The sequence below is a fragment of the Octodon degus genome, unplaced genomic scaffold, assembly GCF_000260255.1.
Source record: "Octodon degus isolate 3935 unplaced genomic scaffold, OctDeg1.0 scaffold00050, whole genome shotgun sequence".
In the NCBI taxonomy this organism is placed as follows: domain Eukaryota; kingdom Metazoa; phylum Chordata; class Mammalia; order Rodentia; family Octodontidae; genus Octodon; species Octodon degus.
The window spans coordinates 12,277,527-12,295,037 of record NW_004524626.1 but is presented as its reverse complement, the minus strand read 5'-3'; the positions used below and the strand labels follow the sequence as shown (position 1 = coordinate 12,295,037).

Sequence of the window (17,511 nt, the reverse complement as noted above, 5' to 3'; positions counted from 1 at the left end):
TTTTTTTTCAGAACCAGGGATTGAACTCAGCCCCTCGAGCTTGCCAGGCAAGCACTTATTCTACTAAGCCATGTCCCTGGCCCCTTGTCTTTGTAATAGTTATTCCTAGTACAAGATGCAGACATGATATCTTGTCTGAACACTATTAGTTCAAAACCTCATTGAACTAAGAAAATAGCTGTATATTTATGCTATTTTTTAAACTGTATTGAGAAATAGCAATGAGTTTCAAAACAATTAGGACAGTTTCAATAATTAATACATTGAATATTGTTGTCTTCATAGTAGTTATTCATAGTACAAGATGCAGACATGATATCCTGTCCAAACACTATTAGTGCAAATCTTCTCATTCAATTAAGAGAAAGTAGCTGTATATCTATCCTAACTATTTTGTATATACAGATACAAAATGGTCCTTCATTTATATCCCCTTTTTTTGTTTAGTTTTGTCAGAGAACAAGAAATATTTAAAATAACCTACACAGTACTCCAAAGCTGCTCTTGAGGAAGCCGGGGTGGGTAAATGGCTCACTGGCACGGTTCAAGTGCGGGGTACTTACCATCCACATTTCAGTTGCCTCAAAATAGTTGAAAGTCTACACTGCAGGGGCCAGGGATATAGCTCGGTGGTACAGCTTCTTCCTGGCAAGTATGAGGTCATGAGTTCAATTCCCAGTACCCCCCCTCCAAAAAAGTGTACATTTCTACCTAACAGCTTGAAGGAAGAAGTTCTCCCTCCCTAGAGACCGAAGGTTCACAGAATTGAAGTCATATTCTCAGTATCCTCTACCTGAAGGCTAAATTATGAGGTCCACCTCCCAGAACTTGAGTTAAAATAGGAGGTAGAAGTGAATGTCAAAACCATGAATGTCAGTTTATGTAAATGAACATGTGAGAAAGTGCACACATGGGGGGACTAGGAAGATAGCTCAGTGGAATAAGGGCTTGCTTAGCAAGCACAACATCCTGAGTTTGATCCCTGGTACCAGGGGGAAAAAAGAAAATGCACACATACAGCAACCAGAAATATGACTACTATAATGCGGTAATTTTTTATTTATTTTAATAAGGGTCTCAGGGTCTCACCCTTTTTCTTTTTTCTTTGGTTTTGATTTGGTTTTTCAACACAGGTATGGTTATGGAGATCAGGCTGACTTAGAAATCCCTGTGTAACTCAGGCTGGCTTCAAACTTGAGATCCTCCTGCCTCAGCCTTCAAAGTGCTGGGATTATAGGCATGTCACCACATCTAACTCATTCCTGTTTATGTATTTTCTTTTCTTTATTTTTGCACTAGTGGGGATAGGACCCTCCAAGCTACATCCCCAGCCCTCTTTTACTTTTTCCTTTGAGGCAAGGTCTCAGTGACTTTCCCAGGTGGGGCTTGAACTTTGATCTTCCTGCCTCAGCCTCCCAAGTGCTGGGCTTACTGGTATGCACCACTACGTCTGGCTTCATGGATGTCTTTTGAGGAAGAGGAACAAAGCTCACAGCTGGTGAGCCTGTTTTTTTCTAGTCGTGCTGTTCTGTCTTGGAACTCTGCAGAGAGAGTCCCAAATGCTGCCTCTTGACCATGGGCGTTCCAGCCTCCAGAATCATCAACTGAACAAACCTTCACTCCATCAGTTACCTAGTCTGTGGCAATCAGTTACAGCCACAGAAAACAAAGTAAGACACATGAATTTCCACTTAAGTGATTAATTCCATTATTTCCCTTGCCCTCTTCCCATATTCTGAGCAGATACAGGTGGTAGGTGTGTGCTGTACCCCAAACCATTATTCCCAGAGTGGCTGCTACAGACTAACCTGTTTTTTATTTTATTTATTTTTATACATATTTGGTAGAGGGTATCACTACACAGCTTGGACTCATAGTGATCCTCCTGCTTCAATAGCCAACTCAGCATGCGCAGTGGGGTGGGGGGCATGTGGGAGCCAGGGATCGAAACCTGGTCCCTGTGCTTGCCTGAGCGGACGCTTAGTCTGCTGAGTTGGGTCAACTGTACTGTTCTTGGGTCAACCGGCGCTCCCTGCAAAGCCCCAAGGGAGTGGAGTCAGGAAGCCGAAGAGCCTGGGCTGGAAGGCTGAAGAATCTACCATGGAAGTGTGCAGATAGACATCCAAAGACGACAGTGAAGACCAGAGCCCCTCTGACAAAGAAGAAACAAGACCTCTTCCTTCTTTCCCCTTTTCTTCCATCCAGGCTACAAGCCTGTGGGCTGGGTGGTGCCTCTAGCGTGGGTGGACCTACCACCCCAGTCAGTCACTCCCAGCAGCGCACTTGGCCAGTCTGCTGGGTGCTTTCATTGAGGCCAACACGACAGTTAACTCTCACACTGTGTGAATCACTTTCTCAGCTCTGGGACAGAATACCTGACACGACTTAAGGGAAGAAAGTCTGATTTGGGCTCACCTTTTGTAGAGGTTTCAGCCCACCGCTGGCCGGTTTCAGACCAAAGTGGCGAGGTGGGAGGGTCCGGGTACAGGGTCTACAGGGTCTCACCACACAGATTGGACTCATAGTGATCCTCCTGTCTTCAGCCTCCCAAGCGCTGGGATTACAGGCACACACCACCATGCCCAGTCTCAGTTGCTATCTCAGTGTGCCCCGGGGGCAGGGCCGGCATGGCACGCATGGGTCAAACCCCGGTCCTGTGCCTAAGCAGGAGCTTTAGTCCACTGAGCTATCTGGCCGGCCCTCATCTTTTTTAAAGTGCCTAATACCTGCAGGGTGTAGTGGTGGCGGCTGTAATGCCAGCTACTCCAGGAGGATGGCATTTGACAGGCTTGAGTAGTTCATCAAGACCTCATGGCTTATATGTCAGATCCCTAAGACATTATGTCTTACATGTTCGACGGTCCCCCAAAGCTTCATGTGTTCAGAGCTGGCTGGATCTAGAGTGTGTGATACTGGAATTAAGGGTGAGTGACACGAAATTAGTTCATGGATTGGAATTAGCTTGGTTCTGGGTGCGGCTGAGTGGATTTCCTGAACGGAGGAGTCCCACTGTGGGTATGATGGTTTTCTGTTTTTTGGGGTTTTTTGTGCAGGGTCTCACTATACAGCCCACATTAGTAGTGATCCTCCTGATTTGTGCTGGGATTACAGATGCATGCCACCATGCCCAGACTCCATCATCAGCTCAGTGCACCCGGGGGTGGAGCCGGCGCAGCACACAGAGCCAGGGATCAAACCATGGCCCCTGCGCTTACCTAAGCAAGAACTTAGTCCGCTGAGCTATACCGCCAGCCTCCGTGGGTGTGAATGGAACCCCCCAAAGCCTTATAACCTGAATGAACAAAAGGCCAAGCCAGGCTCACTGCTGCTGGGCCCTGCCGCCTCCTGCCTACCCTGCCATGGACTGTTTCCGCTCTGCCTCGCCACCCGCTTTCGGTCCTGCTGCTCACTGACACCTCCAGAAACAGCCCAAATAAACCTCTCCTCCTTCAGCTTATGGGCAACAGTTATTTTGTCTCAGCAAAAAGTAACTAAAGACATCCTGCCTCAAAATAAAATAAAAATGGCTAGGGAGGCATGCAAGCGCTTTGGGGTTCAATTTCCAGTACCACAAGAAGAGGAGACAAAGTTATAAAATACAGAAAAGCGGGTAAACTTTACTTTATGGGCATGGATCATTTAACCAGTCCCAATAACCATTGCCTTAAAGTACTCCACACTGGGCATGACATTCTTGTGCCATGTATGAAGTCCCTTAATGCTAGCCTGCCACAGTGCTGCCCTGAGAAGGCTTGGGTGCTCCTGCTTCCTGCTGGGCACCTCTTTTGCTTTTCTTTTGGGTACCCTTCATCCCAAACTGCATTTTGCTCCACAAATCTGATATATTTATGAAGCACACTTCTGTTTCTGTACACATATCACACAGTGTGAATTGCAGCGTATTTATATCATGTTTTTATGTCTGCTGATCATTTTTTTATTATTATCATCAGATGTTTGCTCTTATGAATTTTAGCACCAATGTGCTGAAGTCTATAAAAATCTTTTGGTACCCTTACTGGGATTACATGACATGTTAAAATAAATGATTGGGGGCGGGTGTCCGATCTGGAATGTCTCAAAGGTGGTTCCAGGTCACATGACAATAAAAATAACAATACGGGCCAGAGAGATAGCCCAGTGAAATAAGTGCTTGTGTGGCAAGCACAAGGTCCTGAGTTCGATCCCTGGTACAAAAAAACCCAAAAAACAATACAATACATATTTGAAGAAACACAAATCAAGATGTGCAGCAAATCTGCTTATGCTGAAAGCGCAAAGAAATCAACTATTAAGAGTTCTGCATGGTATTCAGATAAATTAATGGGAATAAAGGGCACTAATAGCTAGAGACGGCGGCACACAGCTGTAATCCCAAGTACTGGGGAGACTGAGGCAGGAGGGCAGGCAGTAGCGGGCAGGCCGCCTGGGCAATTTAGGGACAACCTGTCTCAAAATAGAAGTGGGGACCATTATTAGCTATGCATGGAACGAGAGAACAGAAGTGGCAGGCCATCACGAAAGAATCAGTGTCAGGGTTCCAGGCTGTAGGCAGAGTGATAAGGAAACTAGCGGGCATCCTGCAGGCAGCGTCCCCTCAACCAGGGTCCCTGCGCCCGTTTCTGCATCCTGCCGGCCTCTGCGTCCGCGGGAGGGTCGACTGCAGCCAGGCGCGCAGGCAACTAGCCTTGTGCGTCTAACAGGCCTGGACGCTGGCCGTGTCCGAGGTTCAAATCCCGCGGGTGCCGCGCGCGGCCGGAAGCGGAACTGACGCCCGCAGGGTCGCCGTTGTCCTCTCCAGCGCTGGTGGCTCGGGCCTCGCCGAGCTGCCTTCCTCATGGTGGGTCTGCCCCGCCGCCTCTCAGTCCATCCGTCCGCCTCCTCGGGCGGGGGCGGGGCGCCCCGGGGAGCGCGGGCTGCAGGCCGGTCCGGGGGCGCGGCCTGCGACGCCCCCGCCGCTGTGCGCTCAGCGTCCTTTCCGATTCTGTCGCAGAAGGAGAGGCGTTTCCGGCGTGCAGTAACGTGGCCTGCAGCCCCAGCCCCCGTCCCGCTCGAGCATTTGGCGGTCCCGGAGAGTTCAGGTGAGCACGGGGCACGCTGGTCCAGCAAGGCCGCCTCTTCTTTCCCTTCCTTTCCTAATGATCATTATTATTCCTCTGTGGCACCGTGATTGAACCCAGCGCCTTTGCACTGAGCCCTCTTTTTTGCAGACAGGGTCTCTCTGAATTCCCAAGCTGGGCTCGGAATTACCGTTATCCTGCTTCAGCTGCCTGTCAGACAGGGGGGTGACAGGTGCGCCCCGCCACTCGGTGACTTTCTTTTCTTTTGATGCGCTATTTCAGTAGAAAGATGAAGCCGGGTCTTAGGCACCTGGGGCGTTAACATCTCCGTGCACAGGTGAAAAGACGGGGCTGCAAGCCTTTCTCCTGGAGAAAATGCGAATGGCCAGCTGTTGTCTTCACTTGGAGTCCCCGGGCCTGTGCAGCCCTACGGAGCTTCACCACAGCTCTCCTGGAAGAAAGGATGGAAGTGTTACTCCAGTGGTTCCAGAATAATTCATAGTCGTTATTAGTAGCATTTGAATCAAGTGTGTTTTTTCCCACCTTTATTTATTTATTTTAATTACAATTGAACCATCTGGTACAAAAAATACGTGATACAATGAATACTTTGAGTACCATCTTTTTTTTTTTTTTTAAATCAGATTTTATTGGTACTTTTTTGTTTTTTGGCGGAACCGGGGATTGAACTCAGACCCTTGTACTTGCCAGGGAAGCACTTATTCTACTGAGCCATCCCCCCAGCCCCTATTGGTACATTTTAGATATACATAATGATCACATTCATCATGGAGGATTTGTATCTGTACATGATATAACTTGACTCTTTTTCTTCCCCATGCCCCTACCCTCCCTTCAACTCTTCCCATTTACACGAGCTTCCTTTCCATTTTTCCTTCTTTTCTCATTTTCTTTTACTTTTCCCCTCCTCCTCTTCTTCCCCCCTCCCCATTTGAACATTTTTCTTCCTGTTTCACATTTTGTGAGTACCATCTTGAATAAGTAAAATACATTCGTATATATTTTGGTTGTTTGTTTGTTTGTACTGAAGATTGCACTCAGGGCTTACCAATGAACTGTGTCCACCGTCACTCCCGCCACCGCCGCCTGCTTTTGCTTCAGTTTGGAGACAGGATCTCACCAGGCTGCTAGGCTGCACTGGCTCGGCTGCAATTTACGGTCCGCCTGCCTCAGCCTCCCAGAGTGCGAGGACTGTAGGCAGGCACAGATTTACTCATTTTCAACCCTGTGTAGGTTAGTCATTTTTCAGGTAATAAAACACATTTAATGGCGAATCATCATTCCTATGTGAGTCGAGTATAAATCGCATACATGAAACTTGCCCGTGGCTTACTGGGTCATACACCTCCTAAAGATGTCCCACAAAACCTAGTATTATTTCACCTGAGAAAATTTAAAATGTTAATATCACCTACCACTTTGTGAAGCACTAGAGTTCTGAACATTATTCATTTTATGTGCTTTTTTTTTTTTTTTTTTTTGTATCTAAGCATCATTCAAGGCTTCTATCTGGCAGTGTTTCATGTCTTTTAGTTTAGAGCAATTTGTTCTATTTCTCTTTTTTTTTTTTTTTTTTTTCTTTTTTATGGTGCTGGGGATGGAATTGAGGCCTCATGCATACTGAACGTGTGGTTTACCACAGAGACACAGTTATATCCCCCATTTGAATGGCTTTTGAAGAGTCACACATACTTGAAAAAGTCACGTATTTTGTTATTTCTTACTGCATTTTCATGGTATGTTTAAGTATTCCTTCAGTTCTTGCCATTTTCTATAAACTTGTAATGGGCTCCAAAGGAGAGGTACGTAAACTTTTATAAGGGCAGATGATAAGTATTTTATGTTTTTGACCACATTATCTCAAATCACTCAGTTGTGCTTTAATTACTTCACATCTCTGGCTTTTCTTTTTTGTTAGTATCAGGTCTCACTATGCAGCTTGGACTCATAGTGATCCTCCTGTCTCAGCCTCCCCAGTACTGGGATTATAGACCCGGGCCACCAAGCCCGTTTTCAGTGGCTGGCTCAGTTCAGGGCCAGCACGGCATGCAGTACCAGGGATTGAGCGCGGATCCTTGCACTTGCCTAAGCAGGCTCTTGGACTGCCGAGCTATCTCTCCGGTCCATGGTTGTTTTTACTGACTTTTTGAGACAGGGTCTAGCCATGTAGTGGTCTTGAACTCATGGTGTTCCTCTTGACTCGGCCTCCTCGGTACTGGGATTACAAGCATGCTTGGCTGTCCATGGTTATTCTGATGCAGTGGTAGGCCGGAACCAACATAAAAAGCAGAATAGCTGCTTCCGAAGTAGGTACAGTGTTGTACTCACCTACGAAGTGCAGGATGCTGGGTTCAATCCCCAGTACTGCAAAAATTTAATTTGAAAAGAGGGCCTAGGTTTGTCCTGCAGTACCAGAAGGTTGTGCTGTGCCTCTCCACTGGTACTCGCCAGAGGCTCCCAACAGTACACTGTACGCTGTGGGCGCTTGGAGTATGATTGGTCTGCTCAGTAATTGGGAACAGGTGCTTGAAAACTTGTACTTTACCCTTAACTGTGATCTTCACTTGAGACTGGAAGCCTCTCGGGTGACTTTGTAGATATGCTAAAGCACCTTCAGAGCTTGAAAATGTTGCAGCCAAAACTCAAAGAATGCTGGGCATGGAGGCACATGCCTGTAATCCCAGCACTTGTGAGACTGGGACAGGAGGATCCCCCTTGTGAATTAAAGGCCTGCCTGAAGTACCTAGTGAGACCTTGTCAAAAGGTAAAAAGCAGAAGCAACCCTCCCCCAGTTAAAAATGTTTATTGAAGTAACGCGGAGGTTGCAGCTGCCACCATGAGCCTCCTCAACAAGCCCAAGAGTGAGATGACCCCAGAGGAGCTGCAGAAGCGGGAGGAGGAGGAATTTAACATGGGTCCACTTTCTGTGCTGACCCAGTCAGTCAAGAACAACACCCAGGTGCTCATCAACTGCCGCAACAACAAGAAACTGCTAGGCCGGGTGAAGGCCTTTGACAGGCACTGCAACATGGTGCTGGAGAATGTGAAAGAGATGTGGACTGAGGTCCCCAAAAGCAGCAAGGGCAAGAAGAAGTCCAAGCCAGTCAACAAGGACCGCTACATCTCCAAGATGTTCCTGTGTGGGGACTCAGTCATCGTGGTGCTGCGGAACCCGCTCATCGCTGACAAGTAGGCACCGCCTCTCTGCTTTCAGGACCCGCTCCCACCCCTTGAAGACCTGTCCTTGAAGACCTGTCCTTGAAGACCTGTCGTTCATCACTGTATTGATAATAAAGTGCTATGTGGTTTAAAAAAAAATGTTTATTGAGTATTCTGCCCATTTTTAGGCTGGTGGATTGGATGAGGTGTGGTACTTTACAGTGAGATCTTTTTTCTTTTTTTAAGAGAAAAACAAAAACAACAAGAACAAGACAAAAACAAAGCAACATTGGGCCAGCCCGATAGCTCAGCGGACTAAAGCACCTGCTTAGGCAGAGTATGGGGGCTGAGTTCGATCCCCAGTTTGCCATGCTGGCCCTGCCCCTGGGGCGTGCTGAGACAGCGATTGAGACTGGGCATGGTGGCGCGCACCTGTAATCCCAGCACTTGGGAGGTTGAAAACAGGAGAATCACTATGAGTCCGATCTACGTAGTGAGACCCTGGAGATCCTGGAGACCCTGTCCTAAATACATTTAGAAAAAAAAAAGCAACATAAAAAATAGAAAATGGAACAGAATTTCAAAACAAGAATAGAAAATTAACAATGGCAACAGTGACCTCTTTGAGGGAATATCTTTCCGTGACCCAGACCACCGATCCCCTAGAGACTGTCTTTCACCCCTGAATGACCACTTTCTATTTTGCATCTTCCTTATAAAGGTGTCTAAACTATTTTCTACTCTTTTTAGGCTGTTGGGTCGAGTCAGCACATTCAGCATCGTTTGCAGATGTGCTGTTCGCAATGCCAAGTCTTGTATGTTACACCAGAGAACAGCAAACTGACATAGCCTGGGGTAGTTATGTGCTAGCCCACTGGTACACTGTTGGTCCACCCAGGAAAAAGCTAATTGCTTCCTGTTTATTTTAAGCCAGTTTAGAAAAAGAGAACTAGCTTTGTCAGTATTTGCCAAGAGATAAGGGATGGTGTTGATTTTCTTCTGTCAATGTGCTATGTCTTGAAAAACAGTTGGAAGTGGGTGTAATGATACCTTCGACCCCTTGGAAAGTGGAAGCAGAAGGACTGAAAGTTTGTGTTCCACCTGAGTAGCTTAACAAACCCTGAATCAAAAACAAAAAAAAGACTCCTAAAACCAAAGCAATTAACAAGTCGGAGTTACTTCCTGACTGAATTCATGATAACTGTTATCATTTGGTTCTTAAATGTCCACCAGGGGGCCAGGGAGACAGCTCAGTGGAATAAGTGCTTGCCTAGCAAGCACAAGATCCTGAGTTTGATCCCTGGTACCACCAAATATATATCTATTATATATCCACCAAAGGCCATGTCCTAAAGGCTTGGTTCCTAGCCTGTGATCCTACTTTCAGGTGGTACAAGCCTAAGAGGTAGGGCCTAGTTCAAAGAAATCCGGTCTGTGGTGAAATATTGAAACCTCTGTCCCTCTCCACTCCCTTGGCTTCCCAGCAACCATGAGGTGAGCAGCTTTCCTCCACTGTGTGCTTCCACCCTGCCTTGCCACAGGCCTAAGGACATTTGGACCAACTGATCATGGATGGTAATCTCTGAAGCCAAAATAAATCTTTCTTCTTTATAAATTGCTTGTCTCAAGTATTTTGTTATAGCACCAGAAAACTGACTAACAGTCATTCTTCAAGATGTAGGTGAGGGATCTTGAAGCTTGGAACTCTGAGTTCTATACTGGTCACTGTGGTGAATTAAATTGAGATGAGTTAAGCGTTATGATTCCTGATTATCTGAAGTATTTGAGGTTGCTTTTTATGTCTTTATTGGTATTTTTCTTCATCATTTTTCTGACACTTAATACCCGATACCTTAAAGGAGGAGAGACTTATTTTGGCTTAGGATTCTTAGAGGATTCAATCCATAGTTGGCTGGCTCTAAGTCAGAAAGAAAATGGAAGAAGTGTTTGACAAATGTAAGCTGCTCTTGTGATGGTGTCCAGGAAGCAGAAAGGACAGGGAGGAGCTGAGGAAGGTGATCACTGTTTCAGGCAAGTTCCCCCACTACCGCACTCCTCCTCATAACAGCACACTTGGCTGTTCATTCATTGGGATATTCTTCCACTTATGCATGTGGTGCTGCTTCATCTAATCACTTTCCAAAAACCTAACCTCTGAACACATTTCTTTGGGGGGAAATGTGGATCTAAACTGTTAACATTCTGCCCCAGCCCCAAAAGACTCACATCCATCTCTTTGTGCCAAGTGCATTTTATCTACCACTTAGTGTCACCAAAGCTTAACAGTTTCAGCATTGCTGGAAAGTCCGAATCCAAAGTCTCGAGACTCGAGGTAAACTTACATGTGAGACCCTGTAAAAATAAAAAAGAAAGTTCAGTCCTGCCAGGATATAATGGCATAGAATAAATGTTCTCAAAAGAAAGAAATGAAAGGATAAGAAATGAGATGAAGGGGCCAGTGAGATAGCTCAGTGGTCTAAAGCGCCTGCTTAGGCAAGCTTAGGCAAAAGCGCAGAGACCACAGTTCGATCCCCGGTACCACATGCCACACTAGCCCCGCCTCCAGGGTGGGCTGAGTTGGCCACAATAAATTAAAAAAAAAAAGAGAGATGAAGATTGAAATCTAACAGGACAAACGTTAAATCCTGTGGTTCCATGCCTAGCACCTTAGAGCAAGTTGTGGCAAGTGTCTCCATGGTACTTTCAGCTTCACTCTTGCAGTGTGAACCCCTGCCTCCCAGGCCCTCTGAAATCTGAGAGGAAGCCTCCATGACTAGATAACTCTTACATTCTGTTTTCCTCAAAGACCGGCAATATATAGATGATGCCAAGGTCTGACACCAGCTCATGCAGTAGCCAGGGCCCCTTGGACCATGGCAGCAGAAGCCAGTGAGTGCCTGGATTGCTGAGCATTGAAACAAATCCCAAGGGTCCAATTCCCTGTTCACCCCTTCTGGAGCATGGGGCCAGAGGCTTTCTCCTCAGAAGAAAGTTTTAGTTTTGTGCCCTTCCACTTGTGAACAGCAGGTTCTTTCTGATTCTGGATATACTCTCAAGCCACCTTTCCTATTGTCCTGACGAAAAATGCTTGACTTCATTTTAGTACTAATTGTTTCAACAGCCGCACTGTCCAGAGCCACAACTTTGCAGGTAGTTCCTTTTTGTTGGAACTGAAAACTTCACATCTATTGACTCACATATTTGCTCCTCTTTCTCGCTGTAAATCTGGCTAAAAAATGAATATTACCAACATGACATCCTAAACATTGAGCTGCTTTGAAATTTCTTCTACCAAATTAATTAGTTCACCACCCTTAATTTTAATCTCAGAGAAGTTCGCCACCCTTAATTATAGTCCTTCAAAAAACATAGATAAAATGAAGGCCAATATTCTGCCTGGGTATATATACATGGGGCCTAGTCTAGTTGAACTGTGAATAGAGTTTTTGTTCCCAACTGAAACTTGATCCTGGTCCTTAATGTCCTCATTTTTGTCAGGATTCTAGTCTTTCAGAGCTTTGACCAGTATCTCCTGAGCTTGGCTTACACCATTCTAGAGCTTCTCTACGAACTTCCCTACCTTTCCAAACTCTTTCCACAAACCACTTCCAAAAGCTTCTTAACCATATGGTCAAATGTAGTCGCAGCAGCAACCCTATTCTGAACAGATCTGTTTTAGTCACTTTCCCATCACAGGACATATAGGCAATCCTGGTGTTGTATACTTTTTTCTCAGGGACAGGAAAGTAACAAAATATCCCTTCATGAATGTTCTATTATTTCTGGTTTTTTATGTAAGGAGATAGGGATTTCTTCTTTGTACCTGTTTCTGCCATAAAAATCTTCATCTTCTAGGTCAAAGAGCAAATTTAAGGGTTTCTGCTAGTTGCCATGAATGTCTGTTATTCCAAGTATACATTAAGGAAGTATACAATAGAAAAAAAAAATTGCCGGGGAGATGGCTCAGTGGAATAAGTGCTTCCCTGGCAAGTGCAAGGGTCTAAGTTCAATCCCCAGTTCCACCACAAAAAGGAAGTAGAAAAATAACCATGGTGTGAGTCTGTTGTTCAGTTGACCCCTCTGTGAATTGGAATAAGAATTGTTAAAAGGTAAACTGGTAGGGGGATATAACTCAGTGCTTTCCTGGAAAACTCAAGGTCCTCACTCTGTGTGTGTGTGTGTTAAACTGGGACTGGGAGATCATAAAATTCTAGTTTATTTTTCCAAACAAAAATTCATGAATTGAGCACCTCTACATTACAAGTGGCTTAGGCAGGAAAAATGCTAGTGAATGATGCAGATCTCTTTGAGGAAGACTTGAGTGAGGCTGCCATATTTGACACCTCTTTACCACATAAACCAAAAAGTATTCAAATACACCCAGAGGCTCACAGTGGCCTGTGGGCCATGTCTGACCATCCAGTTGTTTGTTTGGTATTTGGGGTTTTGTATATTTTGTTTTGTTTTGTCTATGTGAGACAGGCCCTTGCTATGGAGTTCAGAGTGGCTTTGAATTCACTATGTAGCCCAGGCTGGTCTTGAACTCATAACAATCCTCCTGTCTCAGCCTCCCAAGTGCTAGGATTGCAGCTGTGTGCCACCAGGTCTGGTCCATCCAGCTGTTTTTGTTCATAAAGTTGTGGGAGTTTTTTTGATGTTTTTTATTAGACAGTACAGGAGATTGAACCCAGGGCCTTCACACGAAACTACATCCTAGACTTTTTTGTTTTGAGTCTAAGTCTCTAAGGGTCTCACTGAGTTACCCAGACCGGGCTTGAATTTATGATCCTTCTGCCTCTGTCTCCCAAAGTGCTGGAATGACAGGCACGCACCACCATCCCTAGCTTGCACATGAAGTCATACTGAGCCCATATGTCTTTCATGCTAAGGTGTAGCAAGGCTATGTGGCCTGCATTGCCCAAACGTATCTTATGTGGTCTGTTAGAGCCAAGTTTGTTAATTGCTTATCTGTTTCATTCCCTGGGACACCATGATGGGTTAGCTATGACCAAAGATCACTGTGGGGCAAAGCACTGTGATATTTCCATGGGCTATTGTTTGTTTTGTTGGCTTTTTCACAGTCTCACTAGGTAAGCCAGACTGGGCCTGAACTTTTGGTGAGCCTCCTGCCTCAGCCTCCCAAGTGCTGGTATTACAGGTGTACACCACCACTCCTGGCTCCTGTTCTTTTTCTTGAAAAAAGGTATTGTTTTGTGGTAGTGGGGATTGAACCCAAGCGTTTTGCACTGAACTATATATATCTCCATCCCTTTTTTATTTTTCTATTTTGGGGTAGGATCTTGCTAAGTTGCCCAGTCTGGGGTGAAACTGGTGACCCTCCTATCTCAGCCTCCTAGAGTGCTGGGGTTATACGTAGGTGTCACAATGTCCAGCTGACTTTTTAAAAAAAAATTTTAAGAGAAGAGTCCTACTCTCCTGCCTAGCTTGATTCTGAATTCCTGGGGTCAAGTAATCATACTCACTTGACACCCTACATAGCTGGGACTCCAGCTTGCCACGAAGTCCAGCTGCTGTTTTTTTTTTTTTTTTTTTTTTTTTTTTTTTTTTTTTTTTGAGAGAGAGAGAGAGAGAGAGAGAGAGAGAGAGAGAGAGAGAGAGAGAGTGTGTGTGTGGTGTGTGTGTGTGGCCAGCTCAGCCCACCAGGGGGCGGGGCTGGCTGGCATGTGGTGCTGGGGGATTGAACCGCGGTCCCTGATGCTTTGCTAAGCTTGTTCTAAGTAGGTGCTTTAGACCACTGAGCCATCTCACCAGCCCTTTTCCTCAAATTTTAGCCTGTGAGACTGTGGATGAGATTTAAATTACACAACTAAACTGTGAGTTTTGTTGTCAGTTCTAGCCCCATGGTCACAGGCAACCCCTTTCTCTAAGGGAGGTCTTAAAAGCTGTTCTGTTTCTCAAATCTTGACTAGATCTGTGAGCTTGTCATTTTTGTGTGTAGATACTTAATTAAGAAGATTCTGTCCCCTTCATGGTCACCGTTACTGGTGTAATGATAGAGTATTGTTCCTTTGAGGTCTCAAGGCAAGTGTGCCGGGGGCACCTCATCAGAATCAGCCACAAGAATCTGCTGATCTGTGAGTGTCTGTCCCATGGGCAGGAGCCTTAACTCTGTGCTCCACCCAAGGGCTTGACCAGTCAAGTCCAAAAATGAAACTCTCAGGCCAAGGATCTAGCTCAGTGGTGTAGCACCTGCTGGCAGCTGCAAGGTCCTGAACTCAATTCCTGATACAAAAAAAGAAAAGAAAAAAGTAAATGTCATCTTTACCAATTCCTCTTTTGGGTCACCTGTCTGTCTCAATTCTATGTAAGTCTACATCCTACAAGGGGACAAAAATTATTCTTTATTTATTTAGAAGTTCTGGTGACAGATCCCAGGGCCTCTTGCATGCTAGACAAACACTCTAACACTAAGCCATGCTCTCTGATTGTTTTAAACAGCAAAGTTATAAAATAAAGATGGAAGGAACTTTTTTATGGTGCTAGGGATGAAGCCTAGAGCCTCGTACATGCTAGGCAAAGGTGAATGGTAGCCTCCCCAGCCCCAGCCGTAAGGAAAGCGCTTAACAGACACTCACAGGCTTGTCCAAGCCGGGCCCGTGCTGTTGCCTTTGCCTCCTCCTTCTCCTCGTCCACTTCCTCCTCCTCCTCTTCTTTCTCTTCCTGCTCCTGTTCCTCTTCTTTCTCTTCCATCTCCCTTCTCTTTCTGGTCCTCCTCTTCCTTTTCCTGCTTTGCCTCATTGTCCTCCTCTGTCTTTTTTTAATGTAATAAGAAATATAGGGGCCGGGGAGATGGCTCAGTAGAATAAGTGCTTGCCTGGCAAGCACACAGACCTGAGTTCAGCCCCTGGTTCCACAAAAAAAAAAAAAAAAAAAGAAAGAAAAAGAAAAAGAAAGAAAGAAAGAAATATAGAAATTAAAGGCAGTTTTGTTACATATAACCATTAACTATGTTATATATTTTATATGTGGCCCAATACAATTCTTTCTTTTCTGCAGATTTCGTTTTTTTGGCAGAACCAGGGATTGAACTCAGGCCCTTGCACTTGCCAGGAAGGCACTTATTCCACTGAGCCATCTTTTCTTTTTCTTTCTTTCTTTCTATCTTTCTTTCTTTCTTTCTTTCTTTCTTTCTTTCTTTCTTTCTTTCTTTCTTTTTTCCTGTATTTTAGGCAGGGGTCTACAGAGTGTTCGGGGTCTTACTGCTAGATTGGACTCAGTGATTCTCTTGTTTACAGCCTCCCAAGTGCTGGGATTACAGGTGTGTGCCACCACACCCAGTCTCAGTTGCCATCTCAGTGTGCCCCAGGGGTGGGATAGGCACAGCACGCCCAGGGATTGAACCCCTGGCCCCTGTGCCTGCTTGGAGGTGCTTTAATCCACTGAGCTATTTGGCCGGCCCTTCAATTCTTTCTTCATTGCGTCCCACACAAGCCCAAAGATTGGCCACCACGAGCGTTAACGCAGGGTATACAGCATCTTAGTCACTTTCTTGTTGCTGGGACAGAGTACCCAACACCCACAGCATAAACAAGGAGGGGGTTATTTTTGCTCATGCTTTCAATCCCTGATCTACAGGGTGTAAGCCCCGAAAGGCACAGTGGAAGTGTTTGGGTGAAGAAAGCTGCTGTCATCATGGTGGCCAGGAAGCAAAGAGAAGAGAAAAGCCAGGCGCCAGAGAGGAAGATAGGTCCTTCCGGGTCACACCCACTCTGATCCACTTCCTCTGGGCAGATCCCATTTCCTACCAGCAAGTGAGCAGTATTGCCTGACTCAGTCACCTTCCAGGAGCTTTGCTTATGAATGCACAAGGCCTTGGGGGACACCCCGATGCAAAGCATAACATCAAGGTTGGGCAAATGTATCACAGCTCTCTCCCCAAGAAGTAGCTTCTTGGGCTGGAGAGATAGCTCAGCAGTATAAACACCTTCCTGCCAAGCACAAGGTCCTGAGTTCAATCCCCAGTACCAAAAGAACAAAACAAAACAAAAAAGATGTGGCTTCCACAAGTGTCATTGGAGAAAATGTCACTGCCTTCTATTAGAAGGTGAACCTGGATGCTTGGTTGTCTTGGCCAGCGGTGGTCAGCAGTCACTTGGCCACTATTATACAATCCTGTGTCCTGCTAGCCACCCCTGACTGGTGGACAGATCCATGTGCAAGAACTAGTGTGGAGTATCTGCAGAAATGATCTCTGCAGTATAGACAAGCCAGGAGTGGTGGGTGAGGGCATAAAGGAAGACACGTTTCTCCCACCCTTGGGTCACAGAATAATAGTTTGTTACAGTACTTGGACTGAACTCAGGGCTGTATTTTGTAATGAACAGTTACATCATCATTACCCAGGTGTACATTGACAGTGTTTAGAAAGGACCTCCATTGTCTGTTAGATGTCAGTCGCCAGGTCCCTTTGGTGAGCCAGTCTCTACTAGGTACTGATAAGCACCGGTGGCAAAAAGAGATCCAGGGGAGAAGATGGAGTATAACTCACTTGACTAGTTTGGATGAGACTCTGGGTTCCTTTTCCCTTCTCCAAAAGACAGAGATGGAGAGTGAATGAATATGCCACCCATACATGCAGAATTCTCTAAAAATGCAGGGGATCCTAACTTCAGACCTTGTCAAAAAGATTACTAGAGCTGGGTATGGTGGCACACAGTGGTCTATAATCAGAGCTACTTCAGAAGATGTGGCAGGAGAATTGCAAGTTCAAGGCTAGGTAAGGAGACTTCATCGCAAAATAAAAAGGACTGAGGATAAAGTGCAGTAGAAGAGTTCTCCCAGAACATCTAATACCACTGCTTCATAAACTTTAATGAAATTGGCAGGGAAGCAGTACTCCCAAATCCACTATGGGAAGTGAGCATTACCCTGATACCAAAACTGGAGAAGGAACCAACTAACAAAGAGAACTATAGGCCAGTCTCCCCAACGAACATAGATGCAAAAATCCTCAATAAAATATTAGCAAACAAAACCGCAGCAAGTCATCAAGATTATACACCATGACCAAGTGAGATTCATCCCAGGGATGGAGGGATGATTCAACATACATAAATCAATAAATGTAGCACGCCATATTAACAAAGGAAAAAAAAGATATAATCTCAATAGATGCAGAAAAAGTTTTCACAAAGTCCAACATGCATTCATGATAAAAACCCTACAGAAAGTTGGAGTAGATGGTCTTTATTTCAATCTTATAAAACCCATCTAGGGGCTGGTGAGATGGCTCAGTGGTCTAAAGCACCTA

The 17,511-nt window shown here is 45.4% G+C and overlaps 1 protein-coding gene and 1 pseudogene across 1 annotated transcript in view; both read left to right on the top strand.

The window, feature by feature from the left end:
• Positions 1-4,775: 4,775 nt before the first annotated feature.
• The window catches only part of LOC101590722 (zinc finger protein 420-like), a 52,589-nt gene continuing 39,853 nt past the window's right edge, over positions 4,776-17,511 (top strand). The window contains exons 1-2 of the mRNA XM_004633011.2: positions 4,776-4,840; positions 4,994-5,081. Of these exons, the coding sequence (XP_004633068.2) occupies positions 4,838-4,840; positions 4,994-5,081 (91 nt within the window). The 5' untranslated portion in view covers positions 4,776-4,837. The remainder of the gene's footprint in view (positions 4,841-4,993; positions 5,082-17,511) is intronic.
• LOC101592302 lies at positions 7,897-8,274 on the top strand (annotated as a pseudogene).